Source organism: Chiloscyllium plagiosum, unplaced genomic scaffold (assembly GCF_037043375.1).
Source record: "Chiloscyllium plagiosum isolate Xiang-an unplaced genomic scaffold, Cpla_swu_hap1 HiC_scaffold_44, whole genome shotgun sequence".
Classification (NCBI taxonomy): domain Eukaryota; kingdom Metazoa; phylum Chordata; class Chondrichthyes; order Orectolobiformes; family Hemiscylliidae; genus Chiloscyllium; species Chiloscyllium plagiosum.
Window position 1 is genome coordinate 17204246 of NW_028270182.1, and position 25621 is coordinate 17229866.

The 25621-nt window shown below is 48.4% G+C and overlaps 1 protein-coding gene across 1 annotated transcript; it reads left to right on the plus strand.

Annotated features, from left to right (window-relative positions):
* The first annotated feature begins 1912 nt into the window (after positions 1 to 1912).
* On the plus strand, positions 1913 to 24126 carry LOC122548252 (lysophosphatidic acid receptor 6-like). The gene is made up of 3 exons (XM_043686783.2): positions 1913 to 2048; positions 3881 to 3933; positions 21530 to 24126. The coding sequence occupies exon 3, from the start codon at positions 21555 to 21557 to the stop codon at positions 22656 to 22658; it is 1104 nt and encodes a 367-aa protein (XP_043542718.2). The 5' UTR covers positions 1913 to 2048; positions 3881 to 3933; positions 21530 to 21554; the 3' UTR covers positions 22659 to 24126.
* Positions 24127 to 25621: the final 1495 nt, after the last annotated feature.

Consider the following 25621-nt stretch of genomic DNA (forward strand, 5'->3'; position numbering starts at 1 on the left):
GGTCATTGACAATGAGCTGGCTCAGGGCTGAGAGACTCCCTTGAAGCTCTACCTTCCTATTTCTCTTCTCTTTCTTAAAACTAGAGTGCCGGGTCATGGCAACAATGGGAATACTGTAAAATACACGTGACAATACAAAACACAAATCATAAAATAATGTCACCTACTCCCTTTCTCATTCGGTATTACATGGAGTGCCCTTTCGCCCTTGCTCTTCAAGTTAATGTGTTGATTGATAAAGGCAAATACCCCATATACCTTCTGAACTACTTGCCTTGCTGACTTCTGGGAGGTAAAAACAAGGACTGCAGATCCTGGAAACCAGATTCTGGATTAGAGTGGTGCTGGAAAAGCACAGCAGGTCAGGCAGCATCCGAGGAGCAGGAAAATCGACGTTTCGGGCAAAAGCCCTTCATCAGGAATACCTGTATTCCTGACTTCTGGGAGCTATGGACATGCACACCAAGGTCCCTCTCTATTTCCTCCGGTACTCCCTTGTAACTCCTCACCCCGCATTTGAGCTCAGCAACATCCTGACTGCACCTCATCCCTCTCTCCCAGTCCTCTGTTGAATATGCTTCAGGGGTCCAGCTGGTTTTAACATTCGAAGCATAGAATGTAGGAGGTGGAGTGGGCCATTCTGCCCTTCAAACCTGCTCTGCCATTCCACATGACCATTTACCCTGGTTTCCCCTTGCCCCCTATGCTTTTCATCCTAAGAACCAAGCTAGTTTGAACATAGAATAGCATGATGGCTCAGTGGTTAGCACTGCTGCCTCACAGCATTAGGGCTTCCACGTTCAATTCCAGCCTCGGGCGACTGTGTGTGTGTGTGTGTGGAGTTTCCACATCCTCTGCGTGGGTTTCCTCCGGGTGCTCCAGTTTCCTCCCACAGGTCAGGTAAATTGGCCGTGCTAAATTGCCCATAGTTTTAGGTGCATCGTTCAGAGGGAAATAGGTCTGGGTGGGTTACTTTTCAGAGGGTTGGTGCGGACTTGTTGGGCCAAAGGGCCTGTTTCCGCACTGTGGGGAATTTAATCATAGAACAGTAACAACACCGAAACAGGCCTTTCGGCCCACAATGAACATGGCGTCAAATTAGACTAAGCCCCGCTGCCTGCCCTTGCTCCATGTCCCTCCATCCCTTGCATATCCATGTGCTTATCTAAAAACCTCTTAAACACCCCATCTCATCTGCCTCCACCACCACCCTGACAGCACGTTCCTGACTCCTCCCACCCTCGTTAACAAAATGCCCCTCACCTCTCCTTTGAACTTGCCCCCTTAAATGCACATCCCCTAATTTTAGACATTGCAACTCTGGGGAAACAAAAGACTCTGACCGTCCACCCTGCCAATGTGTCTCATAATTTTGTAGACTCCTTTCAAGTCTCTCCTCAGCCTCGGCCGCTCCAGAGAAAAAGTTTTTCCCCTACTTGAAAGCATTTAACGTTTTGGCTTCAATTGTTTTTTCTCTGTGAAGAACCCTCTCATCTCTGTCCCTTATCTTCAGACTGTGAGTCTCAGGCAGCGCTAATGAACTGCTCAGAACCCTTTTACTGCTTTTTACCCCCTTGCTCGCTCCAAATGCATGATTAATGAGAGTCTGTAACAGGCTCCAGTGAGCAATCTCTGATCAAACACATTCAGTTGCACAATGTGGAAATTCCAAGCACTTAAAATAATATTACTAACAAAGAAAGGCATGGGATTCTGAGTGAGAGGTTTATTGGAAGCCATTTGGGTTGCAATGATTAATCACCAAGGCGTTCAGTAACAAAATCTCATGTTTCACGAAAAACAGCAAGAGAGAGACAGACACGCTGAGAGAACGAGAGAGAGAAAGGAATAGCTGATAGACAGTGTGACTGAACATTCAGAAAAACGTGAGGTGGAAAGACTGAGTGATTCAAGGAGTGAGAGAGGGAGCAATTATTAAGCAAAAAAAGCAGACCATTTAAAAGTCTTTTGAGAAAGAACTTCAGAGACTCCACAATCCATCCTGATTCCACCGCATCGCAAAAGATCTCTGAAGACACAGGTTACAGGTGAGTTATTTTATTTCTGTATGTCTCGGGAACGGACTGTCACTGCAACTCAGGCGACTGCCCATCGCTGTCTCTTGCTGTTGGGGTGGAGGGGAGAGTGTGAGTTTTTGGACACCCACACACACTCTCACTGAGACACACACACACACACACACTCTCTCACTGAGACACACACACACTCTCTCACTGAGACACTGAGCCACTGCCGTCGCCAAGTGGAGAAAGGGACAGAACTGTGAAAGTGCAAACGCAGGAAGTTCCGGAGAAACTCGCGTTGGTCGTCTCGAAGATGCTTTGGAAGCTGGTCGGGTTTGAGGGAAGGGGATTTGTCCCGAAACCCACTGTTTTTGCTCTGTGATACATAGAAATAACAAGTGACTCGGCTGAGGGAAGTGAATGTGTGAATTGGCAGAAAGATGGGTGGGGAGGCCGGGAGTGAGTGAAAAGCCTGCAGGTCGATGCAGACGGCCTGCGAGAATGAAAATGGCAGGATTTGAATCAGTGGACGAATCGAGGGTCAAGGGGAGGAAGGCAGGAAAAGTGGAGTTGAGGAAGCGCAGGTCAGCCATGTTGAATGGTGGGACAAACTTGACGGGCTGAATGGCCTCCTTCAGTTGCTGTGGGCTTTACCTCACCGAGAGAATTGGGAAACAGGCCATTTGGCCCAACAACATTCCGAAGAGCTTCCCACCCAGGCCCTATAACCCCACATTTCCTATGGTCAATCCACCCAACCTACACATCTCCAAGCACAATGGGCAATTTATCATGGCCAATCCCGACCAACCTACACATCTCCAAGCACAATGGGCAATTTATCATGGCCAATCCCGACCAACCTACACATCTCCAAGCACAATGGGCAATTTATCATGGCCAATCCCGACCAACCTACACATCTCCAAGCACAATGGGCAATTTATCATGGCCAATCCCGACCAACCTACACATCTCCAGGCACAATGGGCAATTTATCATGGCCAATCCCGACCAACCTACACATCTCCAAGCACAATGGGCAATTTATCATGGCCAATCCACCCAACCTATACATCTCCAGGCACAATGGGCAATTTATCATGGCCAATCCACCCAACCTATACATCTCCAAGCACAATGGGCAATTTATCATGGATAATCCACCCAACCTATACATCTCCAAGCACAATGGGCAATTTATCATGGACAATCCACCCAACCTATACATCTCCAGGCACAATGGGCAATTTATCATGGATAATCCACCCAACCTATACATCTCCAGGCACAATGGGCAATTTATCATGGCCAATCCACCCAACCTATACATCTCCAAGCACAATGGGCAATTTATCATGGCCAATCCACCCAACCTATACATCTCCAGGCACAATGGGCAATTTAGCATGGCCAATCCACCCAATGTACACATCTCCAAGCACAATGGGCAATTTATCATGGCCAATCCACCCAACCTATACATCTCCAGGCACAATGGGCAATTTAGCATGGCCAATCCTGACCAACCTATACATCTCCAGGCACAATGGGCAATTTATCATGGACAATCCACCCAACGTACACATCTCCAGGCACAATGGGGCAATTTAGGATGGCTAATCCATCCTAACCTGCACATCCCTGGATACAATGGACAATTTAGCATGGCGAATTCATGTGAGGTCGAACTGATTCGAGTGTGTAATCTGTAGTTTTCAGAAGGCTGTTGGGGAGTTCTCTCAGCCTGGCCTTGCAATGTGTCTTCCGTCACTCGCTTGTGACTAAAGTAGCAAACCTCAGCATTTGCAAAAGGGAAGTGGTGACGGAATGTTCTTTCCTTCATTTGTTGGTAGGACCTGGATGCCAGAGGCTCGGGCTAGAACCGGTCGCCCATCTATTTGCTCAGGTAAGCGGCAACCGCATCACTGGGGAGGGTGAGGGGGGGTTAGGGCGGGGGGGGGGGTAGGGGGAGCTGGAGTCGTGTGCCAGGTCCAAACTGCACAAGGTCGGACAGATTTCCTTCACTGAACCGGGTGGCTTTTCCAAACAGTGATCGCCAGTGGCTGGCTTTTAATTCCGGAGCTTTTGTAAACAAACTCGGTTCCGCGGCTGGATTCAGGCCCATGTGGCACAGCAGCTCAGTGGTTAACGCTGCTGCTTCACGGCGCCAGGGACACGGGTTCGATTCCACTGTCGGGTGACTCTCTGTGTGGAGTTTGCACGTTCTTCCCCATGTCTGTGTCAGTTCATTCCAATTTCTACCCACTATCCAAAGATGTGCAGGTTAGGGTGGATTGGCCATGCTAAGTTGTCCAGGGAGGTGTAGGTGGAGTGGTTTAGCCTTGGGAAATGCAGGGATAGGGTGGATCTAGGTGGTTTCTGCAGAGTTGGTATTGACTGGATTGGCCTGCCCTGACACTGTAGGTGTTCAATGCTCCCAAACACCTGAATGGATTACTAACCCAGTGACATTGCTGCTTTACCACTGACCTTCCCTAAGCCGTTCAGTGACTTTATCTGAATTTTGATAAAACAAAATCAGGCGAGATACCCTGGTCTAGAATTTCCTGAGGGCTATAAACTTCATTTCATCAGAATTCACTGACTAAAGTGGAGATTAAGGGAGCAGGCCATTTGACCCATCAAGCTCACACTGTCCCTCTGAAGACCACTCCTCCCAGACCCACCCCTTCTCTCAAATGCTGCGGTTCCCATGGCTAACCCATGAACCTACACATCCTTGGATGCTATGGGGCAACTTCAGCATCGTCAATCCTCCCTAACCTGCACATCTTCGAACTGTGGGAGGAAACCCACACAGACACTGGGGAAAATGTGCAAACTCCCCACGGACAGTTGCCCGAGGCTGGAATCGAACCTGCGAGCCCGGTGCTGTGTGGCAGCAGTGCTAACCACTGAGCCACCGGGCCCATTCTCCATGAAAAACCCAGCTGCCTAGCTTTCAGTCACCATCGCTCACTCATTGTTATCTGGTTTATTTAGCCTTCCTGACATGCTGGTTCTAATGTTAATGGTGCTCCCGCAGTCACACCAAATCGAAATTGACTCCAATTTTCTGACGGCCGAGACAAATGTCTGAATTGTTCTAACAAAATCTTGGGAAGGTCATCAAGCAAGTTTCAATACGTGATTGACTCTCAGGAAGTTGAAAGTAGTGAGAATGTTTCGAGTCTGTTACGATATAAATAGTTAGAAGGCGAGGGGGGGGGGGGGGTCAGAATAACTTTTAATTTTTGGGGGGAAAGGAATGAGATTGGGAAAAATAGCCTGTTTAAACAATAATTAAACTGCACTTGAGGAATTGTTTAATTTCTGTTTGACACATTACATGGGATATGTATTAGGATAAAGTATTAAAGGTCACTTTGAATAGGAAGGAGAAACATAAATAAGAATATTAGCGAGTATACACAAATGATTAGGGGATAGAATTGGCCCATTTAAATCTTCCTTGGAGAGGAATTCTATAATTTTCCCTTTGTATCATCCAAGTGCTTCTTTATATGTACAGCTCTGGTCTCCCTCCCGTAGGAAGAAAGTTGTGAAATTTGAAAGGGTTCAGAAAAGATTTACAAGGTTGTTGCTGGGGTTGGAGGGTTTGAGCTGTGGGGAGAGGCTGAACAGGTTGGGGCTGTTTTCCCTGGAGCGTCAGAGGCTGAGGGGTGACCTTACAGAGGTTTATAAAGTCACGAATATGGTAAATAGATAAGTCTTTCCCCTGGGTTGGGGGAGTCCAGAACTCTTTGGGTGAGAGGGGAAAGATATAAAAGGGACGTGAGGGGCAATATTTTCACGCAGAGGGTGGTATGTGTTTGGAATGAGCTGCTGGAGGAAGTGGTGGAGGCTGGTACAATGATTTTAAAAGGCATCAGGATAGGTACATGAATAGGGTTTAGAGCGATATGAGCGATACTGGCAAACGGGACTAGATTGGCTTAGGATATCTGGCTGGCATGGACAAGTTGGACTGAAGGGTCTGTTTCTGTGCTGTACAGCTCTATCACTCTAATGATCATTGCTGTTTGTCAGGGAGAAAACCCATCTTTTAACTAATGTCCTTTAGGGAAGAAAACTGCCACGTTTACCTGGTCTGGCCTATACGTGACTCCAGACCCATATGGTTGACCCTTAACAATCTTCTGGACAACTCGAGATGAGCAGTGCATCCTGCCCAGTGAGGCTCACATCCTGTGAATTGTGTTTTGTTTCAAAATTCCCTACGGTAGCCCCCGGAATTACCTGGGAGGTGAACATAGCCTTGAACCTTCTGAACATCTCCACTCGACTCCGAGACATTGCCCACGTTCCGTAAGGGAATTAGATCTGGTTGTGGAACAAAAGTCAAGCTGATCCCCAAAACAAAAGGACGTGGACATTGCATGACCTCGGAATGAGAATAGGAATCCTCTCCTGGGACAAAAAGCATGGCTGAGATTCCAACCAAATTCACCAGTTTCCAAATCCCCCACCCCATCCCAGATCCAATCTTCCGACTGGACATCTGACCTGGCCATCTTCCTTCCCACCTCTCGGCTCCACGTTTCCCACCAACCCATCACAATCACCTCCTGTCCTCACCCACCTATCGCCATCCCACCTACCTTTCCCCTCGCCCCAACCCCCCTCATCTATGCCTCAGCTCCCTTCCCCCTCCCAAGTCCTAGTGGAATGTAGACTCTGCTGCTCCCCGGATGCTGCCTGACCAGGGGTGCCTTTAATGACTCTGACTCTCCAGCATCTGCAACCCTAGCTATCTCCTGGCTCCCTCTGACGGAATGCCAATGCCTTCATTGGAAGGAAATGGAGCAATCGGTGCGAATGTAATGTTAAAGGCAGCAGAGACACCAGCTGCGAGATAAAGGGGAAATACTTAACACTGCTGACAGCGCTGAGTGCAGAAAGGTCACCCAGGTCAAATAGATGGCATCACCATTAACTGGCAGAGTGTGAAAATGGGAGCCGCCCTGACCACAAATTAGCAACCTCCTTTCAAATCATGGGCAGCTTTGAAAGCCTGAAAGATTGCAAAAGTTAGGCAGCTGCTCATGGGCGGACAAGGACAGGCCCTTACGCAGCAAGAGCACAGCTGGTCAGACTGACAGTATGTGGTTGGTAAAAGGGAATTGAGAATGGCAATATTGTTACACCAGTTTAAATGTCTGCACATGTCACTTTCATAGTGTCCTAGAATAGAATCCCTACAGCGTGGAAATAGGCCCTTCAGCCCAACAAGTCCGCGTCTCCAAAGAAGCAACCCACTCAGAAGCTTTTGCTCTACATTTACCACTGACTAATGCAGCTAGCCTACACATCCCTGTACACTACGGGGCAGTTTAACATGGTCAATTCATCCAATCTGCACATTTTTGGATTGTGGGAGGAAACCCACCCAGACACAGGGGAGATTTTGCAAACTGCATGCAGATAGTCTGCCCGAAGCAGGAATCGAACCTGGGACCCTGGCACTGGGAGGCAGCCGTGCTAACCACTGAGCCACCGTACTGCCCTTAGGGGAAAGGAAACTGCCATCTTTACCTGGTCTGGCCTACACGTGACTCCAGACGCACATGGTTGACTCTTAACGACCCTCTGGGCAACTCGGGATGGGTGGTGCACCCTGCCCAGTGACGCCCACATTCTCCAGCATTGCTGGAGAAACTCTGCAGTATCTGCAGAGAGAGAAATAGAGTTAATGTTTCGAGGTCAGTAACCATTCTTCAGAGCCTCTGTTTACAAGGATGGCTTGGAGGGTATTAACTCTGTGGAGAGATTGGCTTGCTCTCTCTCGAACATTGAAGGGCGAGGGGCGACCTGATAGAAGTTTACAAACGTATGAGGAGCACCGGTAGATCAGATGGGCAGAGTCCATTGCTCCCAGGGTAGGAGCGTCAATACAGCTGAAGAGAACTGTGGATGCTGGAAATCAGGGACAAAACCAAACATTTCTGGGAGAACGTGGCAGGTTGGAAGAACAGTTCTGGAGAAAGGTGACCGGACCTGAAATGTTACCTCAGCTTTCTCTCTCGCAGATGCTGCTAGACCCTGCTGAGATTTCTCCAGCAATTTCCGATTCCGCGTTCGAAACAAAAAATACTTGGGGACACGGGTTTAAGGAGAAGGGGCTAACCTTTAAAGGAGATAGGAGAGGTAAGGCTTTTACCACAGAGGGTGGTGAGTACAATGCAGTCTTGGGTGGGGGAGGGTGGGGGGTGTGATAGAAGTAGATACATTAGCTACAATTCAGAGGAAGCTTGACAGAAACACGCATAGGCAGGGAATAGAAAAATATGGACAGTGTAGAGACAAAAGGTTTTTAGTTTGGAAGGGTGTGGTGTGTCAGCATAGGCTTGGTGGGCCGAAGGGCCTGTTTCTGTGCTGTGTTGTTCTTTGTTCCTTCTGCTTGTACCACCGTTACGGGCAGGGAGTTCCAGATTTCCTTCAACCTCTGAGTACAAAAGCTTTTTCTCCCAGCCCTCCTCCCCCTTGGTCATTTATAACTCCGTCAAGGAGAATAGAGCCTGACTGTGTGCCCTCATCATTGTATACGTCGCAAGCATAGTCCCACCAGTGTGGAAGCAGGCCATTAGATTAGATTATTTACAGTATGGAAACAGGCCCTTCGGCCCAACAAGTCCACGCCGACCCTCCGAAGAGTAACCCACTCAGACCCATTCCCCCTGACTAATGCACCTAACATTATGGGCTATTTCGTGTGGCCAATCCACCCCAAGCTGCACGTCTTTGGACAGTGGGAGGAAACCCACGCAGACACGGGGAGAATGTGCAAACTCCACACGACATCACCCAAGGCTGGAATCGAACCTGGGCCCTTGGACTGTGAGGCAGCAGCGCTAGCCACTGAAGCACCATGCATGCATTTTAGATCACGTTGGACAGTGTGATTAAGATAACGCTGTGGGTTCCGCAGAGTGGCAGCGAGCAGGGTAGAGTCTGAAGTTAGTGATCCGTGTTCAAATTGGGCAGAGCTGAATTGTACAGGATCTGGGTGCAGTGCTGGAGTCCCCTTTCTGAGCTGCCTACTCCAGAAGCTGGGCGGGGCACAACACATTTCCACAAAAACACCACAATTACATTGCACTTTGGAATCTATAAGCCTCTAATTGACAGGAAGGAAGTGGAAAAACAAATTTGCAAAGAGATTAGAGAGCGGTACAAGATTTCAAGAGGAGCATTAAAGGAGATCATTAATTATGCAAATATAAACTTGTATTGGAATAGTCTACAAGGTAATGAGAAGGGCGTGGATCAGCCATTATTGAGCAGAGGGACGGAGAAGGGAAAATCCTTCTTTTCATTGTTATGTTCAGAGAGAATCATTTTCCAAATTTAAAGGGACATGGTAGCTTAGTGGTTAGCACGACTGCCTCGCAGTGTCAGGGACCCAGGTTCGATTCCCGCCTTGGGTGACTGGCTGTGTGGGTTTCCTCTGGGTGCTCTGATTTCCTCCCACAGTCCAAAGATGAATTGGCCGCGCTCTAGTGATAGGTTCATTAGTCAGAGGGAAATGAGTATGGGTGGGTTGGTGTGGACCTGTTCGACCAAATGGCCTGTTTCCACGCTGTATGGAATCTAATCTAAAATGTAGGCATAGGAATGAGAAAAGTAGTGGTCACGTGTGGGAGACATTGGGGGGAAGTTTGATGATTGGAATATAGCCTCAGGTGGAAGTGGTGATAAGTGCAAAGATGGGCAAGAATTCACGGGGTGGCATTCAAGAAAATATTCGACAGCAGTATGTGTTTCGCAGCCTAGGAGAGGGGACCTGGAATTTTGAAATCAGATGGTGGATTGAGAGATGTGAGTTGACACATTTTATTGAGAGGAACTTTGAAAGGCAACATTAAATAGGAGGCAAAATTCTAAAGACAATGCAGGAGCAGGGGGAGCTTGTTATGTTTTGAACACAGAACAGGCCCTTTGGCCTACAATGTTGGGCAGAACGTGACGCCAAATTAAACCAGTCCCTTCTTGCTCCATTCCTTGCATGTTCATGCGTTTAACTAAAAGCCCCTTAAATGCCCCCTACTGTATCTACCTCCACCACCACCCCATAGCGGTGCATTCCAGACACCTACCACTCTCTGTGTAAAAAATAAACTGTCCCCTCCTTTGAATTGTCTGCCTCTCACCTAAAATGCTTGCCCCCACCTCAGTATTATATTTTCCAACTCTGGGGGAGAAAAGTATTCTGACCCACCAACCCTAACTGTGCAGCTCATCATTTTACTGACTTCAACCCTGTCTCCCACCAATGTCTGTCACTCCAGAGAGAACAACCCAAGCCACGTGCACAACTCATTGAGGGTGGCAGAACAGATGAAGAGAACCAGTTAATAAAGCACGCAGTGCTCCTGGCTTTATTGAGGCGGGCATTGAGAGCAAGAGCAAAGAAGAGATGTTGAACTTGTATAAGACGCCTGTTGGACCTCAGCTGGAGTACTGTGGGCGCCACATGATAGGAAAGATCTGAACGCATCGGAGGGAGACAGAGAGAGAAACAGAGAAAGTGCAGTCAGCCATTGTCAAGAATGGGTCCAGGGATGGGCGGCACGGTGGCACAGTGGTTAGCACTGCTGCCTCACAGCGCCTGAGACCCGGGTTCAATTCCCGCCTCAGGAGACTAACTGTGTGGAGTTTGCACGTTCTCCCCGTGTCTGCGTGGGTTTCCTCCGGGTGCTCCGGTTTCCTCCCACAGTCCAAAAGATGTGCAGGGTCAGGTGAATTGGCCATGCTAAATTGCCCGTAGTGTTAGGTAAGGGGTAAATGTAGGGGTATGGGTGGGTTTCGCTTCGGCGGGTCGGTGTGGACTTGTTGGGCCGAAGGACCTGTTTCCACACTGTAATGTAATGTAATGTAATCTAATGATTGGATAGTTCAGCAATGAGGACAGATTGAAGACGTTGAGACTGTTCTCCTCAGAGAGAAGAAGGCTGAGAGGGAGATCTGGTAGAGGTTTTCAAAATCATGAGCAGGGTCTGGGCAGGGTAGAGAGAGAGAGAAGCTGTTCCTGCACTCAAAGGGGAAAATGTACGAGAGGGGGCAGGGACTTAAAGTGATGTGAAAACCAAATAAGGGTGATTTGAGGTAAAAGCTTTTCTCGCAGCGAGTAGCCCGGGTCGGGAATGCATTGCCTGGAAATGTGGTGGAGGCAGCTTCAATTGAACCATCCAAAAGGGGCATTGGATGGCTGTTTGGATAGTAGTAATACACAGGGGAAAAGCCAGGAGAGTGGGACTGGTTATGATGCTCATCTAATGAGCTCAGACAAGGAACATGAGCCAAATGGCCGCCATCTGCACTCTAACAATTCTGCAATTCTGTGAAGGAAACCCAATACAGTACAGGATCAGGCCCTTCGGCCCCTCCAGGCCTGCGCTGACACATTTTGCGCTTCCATACTAAAACTGCCTTCACGATCTATTTCCCTCTATTCCCTTCATATTCATGTGTTCGTTCATGTGAACGCTGCTGTTGTGTCAGCTTCCACCACATCCTCTGACAGCGCGATCCAGGCACTCACCACTCTTTGTGTGAAAAACATTTGCCTCGCACATCTCTTTTAAACATCATCCCCCCCCCCCCCCCGCCCCGCATCTTGAACCTGTGTCCCCTAGGTTATTGACACCTCCACCCTGGGATACATCCTCATATTTTGCCCTCTAGCCATTCGCCATCTTATAAACTTCTATCAGGTCACCCCTCAACCTCCTACATTCTAGTGAAAACAAACCCAGTCTATCCAACCTATCTTCATCACTAAAATTCCCCACACCAGGCAACATTCTGGTAAACCTTTTCTGAACCCATTGCAAAGCATCCACACCCTTCTGATAGTGGGGTGACCAGAACTGTACACAATGTTCCAAGTGTGGCCTATCTAGAGTTCCATAAAGCTGCAGCGTAACTTCCCTCTCCTTATAGTCAACACCCCAGTGTATCAAATGCTAATGGGGCAATGTTTAGGGGACAGTGATCATTCTATCATATGTTTTAGATTTGCTATGAAAAAGGGCAAGGAACAATCCAGAGTAATGGGTGAAAGCCAACCCTGATCTTGGCTGAATATAACCTGAATCAAAATCTTGCAATCTCTGAGCGATGGGTGACTTTCAGGTACATTGGGCACAGTTTAGAATTAGAATCCCTACTGAGTGGAAACAGGTCCTTCGGCCTCCCACTAGCCCTCCCAAGAGTAACCCAACCAAACCCATTGCCCCCAGCCTCCATTTACCCCTGACTAATGCACCTAACCTGAACACTAAGGGCAATTTAGCACAGTCAATCCCACTAACCTGCACATCTTTGGAGTGTGGGAGGAGACCCGAGCACCCGGAGGAAACCCACGCAGACACGGGGAGAATGTGCAAACTCCACACAGACAGTCGCCCGAGGCTGGAATCGAACCCGGGTCACTGGCGCTGTGAGGCAGCAGTGCGAACCACCATATCACTATATTACTAATTAAGGGGTGTAAACAAATGGATACGACCCTGGATGACACAAAAGATAGAGATTTACATGAAGAAGGTGAGATATAATCTTGGTAAATGCCACATAGGTTATACAATGGAGAACCAGACTGAAGGTTCAGAGAGGAAATGAAAAGCAAATGAACTCAGTGGATGCAAATAGAAACTTGGCCAATATTAAAGGGAACGCCAAAATGTTTTATAGCATATGAATAGTAAATGGGCCGTAAAAGGAAGAGAAAGTTTAATTAGAGCTGTTGCTGAGGTATTAAGTCAATATTTTTCACCTTATGTGCTGTCATTCCCTGACTCCTCAGAGCCACTTCATTACACTGTACACAAGGAAGGTGCTATTAGCCAGCCCACAGTGTTGTGGAGCTGCTGGCGTTAGCCTGGGGTGGACAAAGTCACGTGACACCAGGTTGTGGTCTATTTGAAATCACAAGCTTTCGGAGCGCCGCTCCTTTGTCGGGTGAAGTGGAGGGAAGCGCGCGGGCGCGGACCCCAGTGAAAGAGGTGGGGATTAATACAGCAGGAGGATCGATCGCAAGGCTGAGATTTTGAACGAGGAAGGGAAGTGAGGACCACAAGGGAACGCGGAGTTGAGGATTGTCGGATCAGCCACGATTTTGTTGCACGGCTGAGCAGACTGGACGGGCTGAATGGCCTCCGTTTCTGCTGTTATGGTCTTACGGTGGGGAGGAAGGTTGCCTCGTCTCAACCTGAACAACGATGAGACGAGATGCAAACTCTGCTGAAGGGGAGCCAGACTGTCATCAGAAAGGGCATAGAGGAAGATGATGGCGGTTATTGGCAATAAGCGAGTTGCTCATTCAGAGAGCTGGGGCAAGCCAGCCTTTGAGTGAAACGGCCTCTTTCTGGGCAGGGGAAAATTTCCCGATCCTGGGATAAGCGGGGAATGCTGAGTATGTTTAACCAACCTGACTGAGCTCTGTCAGGAATTGATGGAGACGTGGGTGGGTGGAGGTAGTTTATTTACACGCTGCTCGCAAGGCTTTGAAGACAAGGTGTGCTACAGAATGTAGCAAAGGTTCCAAGAATTCAAATAAACATGACACCATTGGAAGCTTGTAGCCAAGGCAGAGACTCTGAGCTGCGTTTTGTGCTAGCTTGATACAAGAGCAAGAGATTTTACAAACAATAATATGGGAAAACATTGGCACTCAGTGCTGAATTCCACCTACTATCAACTTTTCGCTTCGCCCTATCAACCAGAAATTGAACCACGCAGCTACGTAATGACTGTAGTTCTGAATACAGAGTTATCCCCGACTCCCCAGCAGTTCACCATACGCAAGACACATGGCAGGAGTATGATGGAATAGGCCTCCCTCCCCCTCCATCCCTAGCCTGGAGTGGCTAAACACTGCTTGATGTGGAGGGACCGGTGTTGGACTGGGGTGGACAAAACAAAAAATCACCCGACAACCAGGTTATGGTCCAACAGGTTTAGACAATAGACAGTCAGTGCAGGAGTAGGCCATTCTGCCCTTCGAGCCAGCACCACCATTCATTATGATCATGGCTGATCATCCTCAATCAGTATCCTGTTCCTGCCTTATCCCCATACCCCTTGATTCCACTATCCTTAAGAGCTCTATCCATCTCTTTCTTGAAAGTATCCAGAGACTTGGCCTCCACAGCCTTCTGGGACAGACCATTCCATACACCCACCACTCTCTGGGTGAAGACATTTCTCCTCAACTCTTTTCTAAGTGGCCTACCCCTTATTTTTTAAGCTGTGTCCTCTGGTTCGGGACTCACCCATCAGCGGAAACATGCTTCCTGCCTCCAGAATGTCCAATCCTTTAATAATCTTATACGTCTCAATCAGATCCCCTCTCAGCCTTCTAAACTCAAGCTCAGTCGCTCCAATCTTTCAGCGTAAGATAGTCCCGCCATTCCAGGAATTGACCTCGTTTAGTTGGAAGCCCTAGCTTTCAGAGCACCGCTCCTTTGCCAGGTGGGACAGGGTTAAAGGAGTCAGAATTTACAGTAAAAGGATCAAAGTGCCATACAACTGATGTGATGTATTGAATAAACCGAGATTGCTGTTAAGTCTTTAATCACTTAGAGTGGGGATGCAGGTATTATGTCATTTATCATGAGCCCATCCAGAGTAAAGCAGCCCAATTGTCACCCACCGACTGAATCGAACTGCTCTGGTGACTATGTATATAAATAAAGACTTTTTAAATGAATAATATACACTTATTAAAAAAGGTTATCTCTCACCGACGCCAACATGCAGTGAGAGCTGTGTGCAGTGCTGTGCAAGGTGCATTTCCGACACTTCAACCAATGGGCAACACTTACCAAACTCCACCTACTCTGCCAGCTCGTAAGACAAGGGCAGTGGGCACACCGCCTGCAGATCCCCCTCTGAGTCACGCACCGCCCCGACTCTTTCATTGTCGCTGGCTGCAAATCCCAGAACTCCCTCCCTAAAAGTACACCCAGCAGCAGCTCAAGCAAGATGACTCACCAGTAGCTTCCCACAAGCGATGAAGAGATGGGCAACAGATACTGGGCTTTGCCGGTACAACCATACACCACAACAGAGTAACGAAAAGACAACGGAAAGCTAGGAAGCTTTGTGTTTGCCAAGGCACGCCGAAAGCTATTTGCACAACCCTGAATGTGTTGGATGCATATCATCGATTTTCTTTGATGGGAACAGAAGTAAGCCTCTTGGCCCTATTCCACTATTCAGTGGCTAATCTGTGGCCTAACACCATATCCCTTAAATACCTTTGTTTCATGAAAGGAGTAGAGTCATTGAGTCGGATAGGCCCTTCGGCTCAAACCTACCCACACTGACCAAAATATTGATCTCAGATGTGAAGTTAACTAACGCAGCCAGTTATGTAAGAGAGGTTCAAACCTCTACCATCCTTTGTGAGTGCAGAAGTCCTTCCTAATGTCTCTCTTGAACAGTCCGGTTTAAATTCTCAGACCATGCCCTTGAGCTCTACAACCTCCAACCAGTGGAAATGGTTTATCTCTGTCTTTTGCTGTTAATGAGACAGGAGACATAAGAGCAAACATTAAGCCTTCCTGCCCATCGATTCTGCTCCGCCAGTCAATCATGGCTGATAAGTTTCTCAACCCCATTCTCCCGCTTTCTCCCTGTAACCCGGGATTGCCTTGATACTCAAGAACCTCTCTCTCTCAGTCTTAAATATACTCAATGACCTGGCCTCCACAGCCTTCTGTGGCAGTGAATTCCATAGATTCCCCACTCTCTGGCTGAAGAAGAATCTCCATTCTAAAAGCTCTTCCCTTTACTCTAAGGCTGTGCCCTCGGGTCCTAGTCCCTCCTCCCAATGGGAACATCTTCCCAACATCCTCTCCGTCCAGGCCATTTGTTATTCTGGATGTTTCAATTAGATCCTCCCTCATTGTTCTCAACTCCATCGAATATAGATTAGATTCCCTACAGTGTTGAAACAGGCCCTTCGGCCCAACCAGTCCACACCAACCCTCCAAAGAGTAACCCAACCAGTCCCATTTCCCTCTGACTAATGTGCCTAACACTATGGGCAATTTAGCATGGTCAATTCACCCTGACCTGCACATCGTTGGACTGTGGGAGGAAACCGGAGCACCCGGACGAAACCCACACAGACATGGGGAGGATGTGCAAACTCTACACAGACAGTCACCCGAGGCTGGAATTGAACCTGGGACCCTGGTGCTGTGAGGCAGCAGTGCTAACCACTGAGCCACCGTGCCACCCCAAGTCCTCAAATGTTCCTTGTACGTTAAGCTTTTCATTCCTGGGACCATTCTTGCGAACCTCCTCTGAACACGCTCCAGGGCCAGTACATCCTCCCTGAGATATGGGGCCCAAAACTGCGCACAATACTCCAAATGTGGCCTGACCAGTGGTTTATAGAGCCTCAGAAATACATCCCTGTTCTTATCTTCATGTCCTCTCAAAATATGCATCATTACATTTGCCTTCCCAACTACTGACTCAACCTGCAAATTTACCTTGAGAGGATCCTGGATTAGAACTCCCAAGTCTCTGCACTTCAGACTTTTGAATTTTCTCCCCATTTAGAAAACAACCCATGTCTCTATTCTTCTGACCAAAGTGCATGACCTCACGCTTTCCCATGTTGTACTCCATCTGTCACTTCTTTGCCCACCCTCCTAACCAGTCCAAATCCTTCCGCAACCTGCCCACCTCCTCAATGCTGCCTGCCCCTCAAGTATCTTGAAGGCTCCGATCAGATCACCCCGTAACCTTTTAAATTCTCCGAGAAAACTGGCCTCATTTGTGCAAATCCTCCTCACAGCTTAATTCCTGAAGCCCAGGTATCATTCTTGTCCTGGGCTCCCTCCAAGGCCAAGATATTCTTTCTGAAGTGTGGTGCCCTCATCTGTTCACTGGTACTCCAAGTGGGTTTTGTATAACTGCAGCACAACGTCAGCATCCTTGTACTCCAACACTCTCGACACAAACGCCAACATTTCGTTAGCTTTCTTGGTTCCCTTGATTACTTCCTGATGGAGTAACAGGATATATCGCTGTACAGTGAGTCCATTTTAAGACACGTTCAGGCTGGAGAGGTTGGAGCAAAGGACATGGAGCGTTGTTTGCATAGACTTGGACAAAATCACGATGGAAGGTTGGCAAAGCTGCTCGTTATTTCCAAAGACTTGGAAACTATAGATTTGAGGTTTTCAACAAGATTTGCAGGAGACCATAAGACCAGGAAAGAACACGAGAAATTGGAACAGGAGTAGTGTGTTGGACTCCCTCGAGTCTACCCCACCGTTCAAGGGGAGCATGGCTGATCCAACATTCCTTGTGTCCATTTTCCTCCCTTTTCCCAGTCACCTTTCATTCCCCAACTGATTAAGAATCAATTGAACTCAGCCTTAAATAAATGCAAGGACTCTAACCTCCCTCCATCGGCTCTCTGTGGCAAGAAGGGAATTCCAAAGACTCATTCCCCCAAGAGAAACGTTCTTTCCTCACGTTGGTCTTAAATTGGTCCCCCTTTGTTCTGAAGGGAAATCATTTTGCAGTTAATTGTCTGAAACACTTTGCCATTCGTATGTCGGAAGTGAGCAATGCTTCCAAAAAGAAATTGTATGGACATCATGGGAAATAAATTTGGGATGGTGGCTCAGTGGTTAGCACTGCTACCTCATGGCATCAGGGACTTGGGTTTAATTCCAGCCTCGGGCAGCTGTCTGTGTGGCGTTTGTGTGTTCTCTTCCTGTGTCTGCGTGGGTTTCCTCCTGTAGTCCAAAGATGTGCAGATTAGAGTGCTCTGGCTGTGAGAAACTGCCTTGCCCTGTCCAGAGAGGAGCAGACTAGATGGATGAGCCATGGCCTGGTGAGGATGGGATGCCCTTCGAAGGGGTCAGTGAAGACTCAATGGGCCGAATGGCCTTTTTCTGCACTGCAAGGATTCTATGATTTCAACTGAGGTCATCTGGACTCAAACATAGGCTTGGTCCCCTTCCATGTAGTGAGGATTCCATGAACTAGGTTTGGTTATAGGAAGATATAAATGGGTTGGGCAGATCTTTGGCAGGTGGAATTTAAAGGTGATGCACTTTGGAAGAAGGAACAAAAAAAGGAAGTGCTCAATGAATAACAGCACGGTGGCACAGTGGTTAGCACTGCTGCCTCACAGCGCCAAAGACCCGGGTTCAATTCCTGCCTCAGGCGACTGACTGTGTGGAGTTTGCACGTTCTCCCCGTTTCTGTGTGGGTTTCCTCCAGGTGCTCCGGTTTCCTCCCACAAAGATGTGCAGGTCAGGTGAATTGGCCATGCTAAATTGCCTGTAGTGTTAGGTAAGGGGTAAATGTAGGGGTATGGGTGGGTTGCGCTTTGGCAGGTCGGTGTGCACTTGTTGGGCCAAAGGGCCTGTTTCCACACTGTAAAGTAATCTAATCTAATCTAATCTAATCTTGGAGTGCTCGTCCTCAGATCCCTGGAGCTGGTTGGACAGGTTAATAGGGTAATTTTGAAGTCATGTAGGACACTTACCTTAATCAGTCACGGTATAGGTTATAAGGTAAAAACAATGATTGCAGATGCTGGAAACCAGAATCTAGATTAGGTCCGAGGAGCAGGAAAATCGCCGTTTCGGGCAAAAGCCCTTCATCAGGAATACAGGCAGAAAGCCTGAAGGGTGGAGACTCTGTCTGTATTCCTAATGAAGGGCTTTTGCCCGAAACGTCGATTTTCCTGCTCCTCGGATGCTGCCTGAACTGCTGTGCTTTTCCAGCACCACTCTAATCTAGAGTATAGGTTATAAGGGCAGGGTGGTTATATTGGAGCTGTTCAGAACTTTGGTTAGGCCACTGTGGGAAGTACTCTGTGCAGTATTGGTCACCACAGAGATATCCGAGCAGAGGAGATTCACTAGGATGTTGCCTGGGATGGAGCAGTCTAGTGACTAAGGGAGGCTGGATAAGCTCAGGTTGTTATTTTTGCATATAGAAGATTGAGGGGGGACCTGACAGACTTGGATAAGATTAAGAGGGAGTAGATAGCAACTTAGTCAAAGGGTCAATATCAAGGGGGCATCATTTTAAAGTGGAAGGCGAGAGGTTTAGAGAAGAGAAGGAGGAAAACCTTTCTTTATCACGTGCCATTCGAGATTTTGATACGACGAGTTAACGGGTGCTAGTTTTTCATTAAAACCTCAGAACCTGTGGAATTTAAAGGTGAAAATAAAAAGCAGAAGGGGAGGTTCACGTGGATAAATTCAGGCGGGAAGGCAGACAGAGGGAGAAAGCAAAAGGGAAAATATGCAAACAGAAATAAAACAAAAACATGGGAGAGAAAAAGCATGAAGAAGATTCATCAGCAAGAGCTACAGCACGTGAAAGTTCCCTTCAGCACACTCAGTCTGCACCAGTCCAAGATAACCACATCACACTTCCAATCCCACCTTCTCAGCACTTGGCTCACAATCTTCACATTGACTGAATTAGTTGTTTAATTATGAGTTAATTAGTTAACTAATTAAAAAAAAAACCTACATCCCGTGAATGAGCAAATGGTGGGGGGTGGTGATGGCTGAGGGGTATTATCGCTGGACCGCTAATGCAGAGAGCAGGAGAATCGACGTTTCCTGATGAAGGGCTCATGCCCGAAACGTCGATTCTCCTGCTCCTTGGATGCTGCCCGACCTGCTGCGCTTTTCCAGCGACACATTTTCAGCTCCGATCTCCAGCATCCCGCGTTCCTCACTTTCTCCCCGCGAACGCAGAGACCCAGGTAACGTTCTGAGGATGTGGGTGCAAGTCCTGCCATGGCAGATGGTGAAATTAGAATTCAATTCTTAAAAAAATGTGGAATTAAGGATCTAATGTTGACCAGTTTGTCAGGAAAAATCCATCTTGTTCCCTGATGCCCTTTAGGGATGGAAACTGCCATCCTTACCTGATTTGGTCTAGATACTTTCTTTGGAGACTGAAGGGTAACCTTATAGAGGTGTCTCAGATCATGAAAGGCATGGATAGGGTGAATACTCTCAGCCTTTTCCCCAGGGTTGGGGAATCGAGGACTAGAGGGCATCAGGTTAAGGTGAGAGGGGAAAGAATAAAAGGGAACATGAGGGGGGGTAACATTTTTACCCAGAGGGTGGTACGCAGATGGAATGAGCTGCCAGCGGAAGTGGTTGAGGCGGGTACATCAACAACATTTAAGAGGCAGTTGGACAAATACATGGAGAGGGAAGGATTAGAAGGGTATGGGCCCAGTGCAGGGTAATGGGGTGAGCATGGATGGCCATTTTGGTCGGTATGGACCAGTTTTGGCTGAAGGGCCTGTCCCATGTGGAAGGACTCTATGACGCTGTGTGACTCCAGAGCTACAGTAATGTGCTTGAGTCTTATTAACCCTCTGGTCAATTAAGGATGGCCAATAAATGGTGGGCCCAGCTAATGGTGCCCTCATCCTGTGAAAGAATGAAGCGAAAAATAAGCTTCTGGTTTGATCAAAAAAGGACAGCAAATAGCTTCCTCCAGGTCCTTTGATTTCTGTTTCCTCAGGGTTTTGCTCTAAAGAGGGAGGTCGCAAATTTCAAGGTATAAAGGTTCATGGCTCCTTGAAAGTGGAGTCGCAGGTAGACAGGATAGTGAAGGCGGCATTTGGTATACTTTCCTTTAGTGGGCAGAGTATTGAGTACAGGAGTTGGGAGGTCATGTTGCGGCTGTACAGGACATTGGTTAGGCCACAGTTGGAATATTGCGTGCAATTCTGGTCTCCTTCCTATCAGAAAGATGTTGTGAAACTTGAAAGGGTTCAGAAAAGATTTACAAGGATGTTGCCAGGGTTGGAGGATTTGAGCTTTAGGGAGAGGCTGAACAGGCTGGGGCTGTTTTCTCTGGAGCGTCGGAGGCTGAGGGGTGACCTTATAGAGGTTTAGAAAATCATGAGGGGCATGAATAGGGAAAACAGACAAAGTCTTTTCCCTGGGGTCGGGGAGTCCAGAACTAGAGGGCATAGGTTTAGGGTGAGAGGGGAAAGATATAAAAGAGACCTAAGGGGTCACATTTTCACGCAGAGGGTGGTACGTGTATGGAATGAGCTGCCAGAGGAATTGGTGGAGGCTGGTACAATTGCAACATTTAAGAGGCATCTGGATGAGTATATGAATAGGAAGGGTTTGGAGGGATATGGACCAAGTGCTGGCAGGTAGGACTAGATTAGGTTGGGGTATCTGGTCGGCATGGACGGGTTGGATCGAAAGGATCTGTTTCTGAGCTGTACATCTCTCTGACTTTATGACAGTTTGAATCATACAGAAATGAAAAGGCCCTTCAGCCTGTAAAGACTGTCCCACCAATGTCTTCTCCCAATGTAAGGAATGCAAAATGTGTAGATTAAGGCCAGTGCACTCTAGTGGCATAACAAAGATGTTTTGTTGGATTCAAACCGAAATTCGCATACGCTAATGCAATTCTGTTGCTTCTTGTTATTATAATTTCAGATTCCTTGCCACGACTGACCCAAACATGCTGACAGCTGACACTGGTTCCACTGTGACCCAGCGAGACTGGTCCCTGGGATGGGCGTCATACACATCGTCTCCAATGGGTATCAATTCCACAGGCAGTGCCAACCTCACCAACAACACAAACTCCTGCCAGGTCAGCGCCGACTTCCAGTATGTCCTGTTTCCCGTGGTGTACAGCCTGGTGTTTGTCTTTGGCACCGTCTCCAACCTCTGCGTCCTCTGGTACCTCTTCAGGAAGAAGGGGGAGTTCACGCCCTCTGACATCTTCATGATCAACCTGGCCGTGATCGACCTCATCTTCACCGTTCTGCTCCCCTTCAAAATCGTCTACCACGCCCTGGAGAACGACTGGATCTTCGGCGAGGTGGCGTGCAAGATCACCGGCTCCCTCTTCTTCGCCAACATGTACGGCAGCACTCTCTTCCTCACCTGCATCTGCGTGGACCGCTACATCGCCGTGGTCCACCCCATCCGCTCGCTTTGGCTGCGCAAAACCCGCTACCGCGTGGTCACGTGCTGCCTCATCTGGCTGTTGCTGGCCTCCATCCTGCTTTACCTGTGCCTCGGAGGGCCGCTGACCAGCCGGTTCCCCAACGGCAACACAGCGTGCCTGGAGAACTTCAACGCCAAGTCCTGGGGCCGCCGCATCTCCGGGATCAGTATTGTGGCTGCCATCATTGGCTTCTTCATCCCGCTGGTGGTCATCATCGTCTGCTACCCCCTCATCGCCAAGAAGCTGCTGGAGCCCACCGTCGGCAAGGAGTCGGTGCACACGGTGAAGCGAAAGGCCCTCCGCACGGTACTCCTGGTACTGGTGGTCTTCCTCATTTGCTTCGTGCCCTACCACCTCATCCAGTTGGTGCACACCCTGAGGCGGATTCGGGTGCTGTCCAGCTGCCGCCTCATCCAGTTCACCTACTCGGCCCGGCGGGTTACCATGGCGCTGACCAGCCTCAACAGCTGCCTGGACCCCGTGGTCTACTCATTCACCAGCAACACCTTCCAGTGGAGGCGCTTGTGTTGCCGGGGCGACGGGCCTACAATCAGCTTTCGAACAAAGGCGACGTCGGAGACAAAATCGTCACGTCAAGCTGCTCTCTGAGGGCCCAGGCCTTCCTTCACCTTGCCTTTGCCTGAACTGTCGCCTCTGAAATGGTGAGGGTGGGGCGCTTGGTGAAGGAAGGGGCGCACTGGGCAAAGTGTCAGCCAACATTGGCAACTCCATCGAAGACAGACAGACAGACACACACACACGTATATACAGAGACACTCACACTCACAAACACACACACACTCAGACAGACAGACAGACACACACACACACACACGTATATACAGAGACACTCACACTCACAAACACACACACACACTCAGACAGACAGACAGACACACACACGTATATACAGAGACACTCACACTCACAAACACACACACACTCAGACAGACAGACAGACAGACACACGTATATACAGAGACACTCACACTCACAAACACACACACACTCAGACAGACAGACAGACACACACACACGTATATACAGAGACACTCACTCACAAACACACACACACACTCAGACAGACAGACAGACAGACACACACGTATATACAGAGACACTCACACTCATAAACACACACACACACACAGACAGACACACACACACGTATATACAGACTCACTCACACTCACAAACACACACACAGACAGACAGACACACACACACATACAGAAACACAGACACACACACACACACGCAGGCAGACAGACAGACATGCACACACACATACACACATACAGAGACACTCACACTCACAAACGCACACATACAAAGACACAGACACACACACACACACGCAGGCAGGCAGACAGACAGACAAGCACACATACAGAGACACTCACACTCACAAACACACACATGCAGACAGACAGACACACACACAAACACACACATACAGAGACAAAGACACACGCACACACACACACACACAGACACTCACATTCTCACAAACACACACACAGACAGGCACACACAGTGACACACAGACATATAGACACAGTGACAGACACACAGTGACAGACACACAGTGACACACACAGACACTGATACACACACAGTGACACACACAGACACACACACAGTGACACGCACACACAGACACTGACACACACACACTCACAGTGACACACACATACACACAGTGACACACACAGATACACACACATACACACACAGTGACACACACACACACGCACACACAGACACTGTGACACACAAATGCACACACAGTGACACACACAGTGACACACACACACGCACACACAGACACAGTGACACACACATACACACACAGTGACACACAGACACTGACACACACACACACTCACAGTGATGCACACATACACACACAGTGACACGCACACACAGACACAGTGACACACACAGACACAGTGACACACACACGCACACACAGACACAGTGACACACACACACACACACACACACACACACACACACACACACACACACACACACACACACACACACACACACACACACACACACACACACACACTATCGTCCTCGCACAAAGCCATCACTGGCAAACAGAAGGGGCTGACCCATTTGTTCAGACATGCTTTCTCTCATAAATATTTTTCCTTTCTCACACAGTCAAATATTCTTCTCTCACACTCACGGGTTAGATTCTAGCTCTCATGAGCATGCACTCAGCATTGCCTCACCTACCCAGTGGTAAATCGTTAGCTCTCTCCCTCTCTCCACGGGTGCTGCCAGACCTGCTGAGCTTCCCAAGCCATTTCTGTTTGTGTGTGTCACTGTTCAACCGACCGATCCAATTGGCTTCAGTGACGGCAAAACTGCTGCAGCTGCTGGAAATCTGAAGAGAACCGAGCGGAAACGCAGCAAGTCTGGCAGCTTCCGTGGAGAGAGAAACAGAGTTAATGTCTGGCGCTCGGTGTGAACTAACTGACCCACAGATGGTTGGGCAGCTGGTCTGCAATGCCGCAGTGTGGGTTCAACCGCTGCACTGGTTGAGGTTACCATGAAGGCCTTGCCTTCTCATTCTCTCCCCTCGCTCAGATCAACCTCGCACCAGTTATTACTCTCGAATGAGAAAAGCAGTGTGTGTGTGTGTGTCACTATGTGTGTGTGAGAGAGAGCATGTGGCTATGAGTGTATGCCTGTGTCTATGTGTATCTGTGTCTGTGTATCAGTCTGTGAGTATCTGTGTGTGCCTCTGAATGTGTGTGTCTGGGAGTGCCAGTGTATGTCTGAGTGTGTGTGTGTCTGTATCAGAGTCTGTGTTTGTGTGTATGTGAGTGAGACAGAGTTTGTGTGAGTGCGAGAAAGAGAATTTGTGTGTGAGACAGTGAGAGAGTGTGTGAAAATGAGTTTGTGTGAGTATGAGTGAGAGGGAGTTTGTGTGTTTGTGTGAGAGAGAGAGAAAATGTGTGTGTGAGATAGTGAGATTGTGTGTGTGAATGAGAGCATGCGAACCTGTGTCTGTGTGGGTGAGTGAGGGAGAGTTTGTGTGTCTATGTGTGTGTGTGAGAAAGAGAATGTGTGTGTGTGAGACAGTGAGACAGTGTGTGTGAGAATGAGTCTGTGCGTGTGTGTGTGTTGTGAAAGACTTGAGCCTTATAGATAGTGTTTTGCTCTGAGCACCCTCATAAGCAGTTCCCCTCGCTCCACCTGTCCCACTGTCACTGTATAAAATCCATTTACCAGCCATTATCAGTTCTGAAGTAGTCATATCGGACTCGAAGCATGAACCCTGTTTCTCTCACTTCCAGACCTGCTCAGTTTCCCCAGGATTCTTGGTGTTTAACGCAATTTAAACTCTCTCTCTCTCTCAAACACACGCACACACAGACACACACACACACACACAGACACACACACACACACCCACACACACAGACACACACACACAGACACACACACACACGACACACAGACACACACAACACACACACAGACACACACATCACACAGACACACAGCACACAGGCACACACAACACACACAGACACACACACAACACACAC

What these genes read in the sequence shown, in the direction of transcription:
- LOC122548252 (XM_043686783.2), top strand. Translation starts at nt 21,555, where the DNA reads ATGCTGACAGCTGACACTGGTTCCACTGTGACCCAGCGAGACTGGTCC.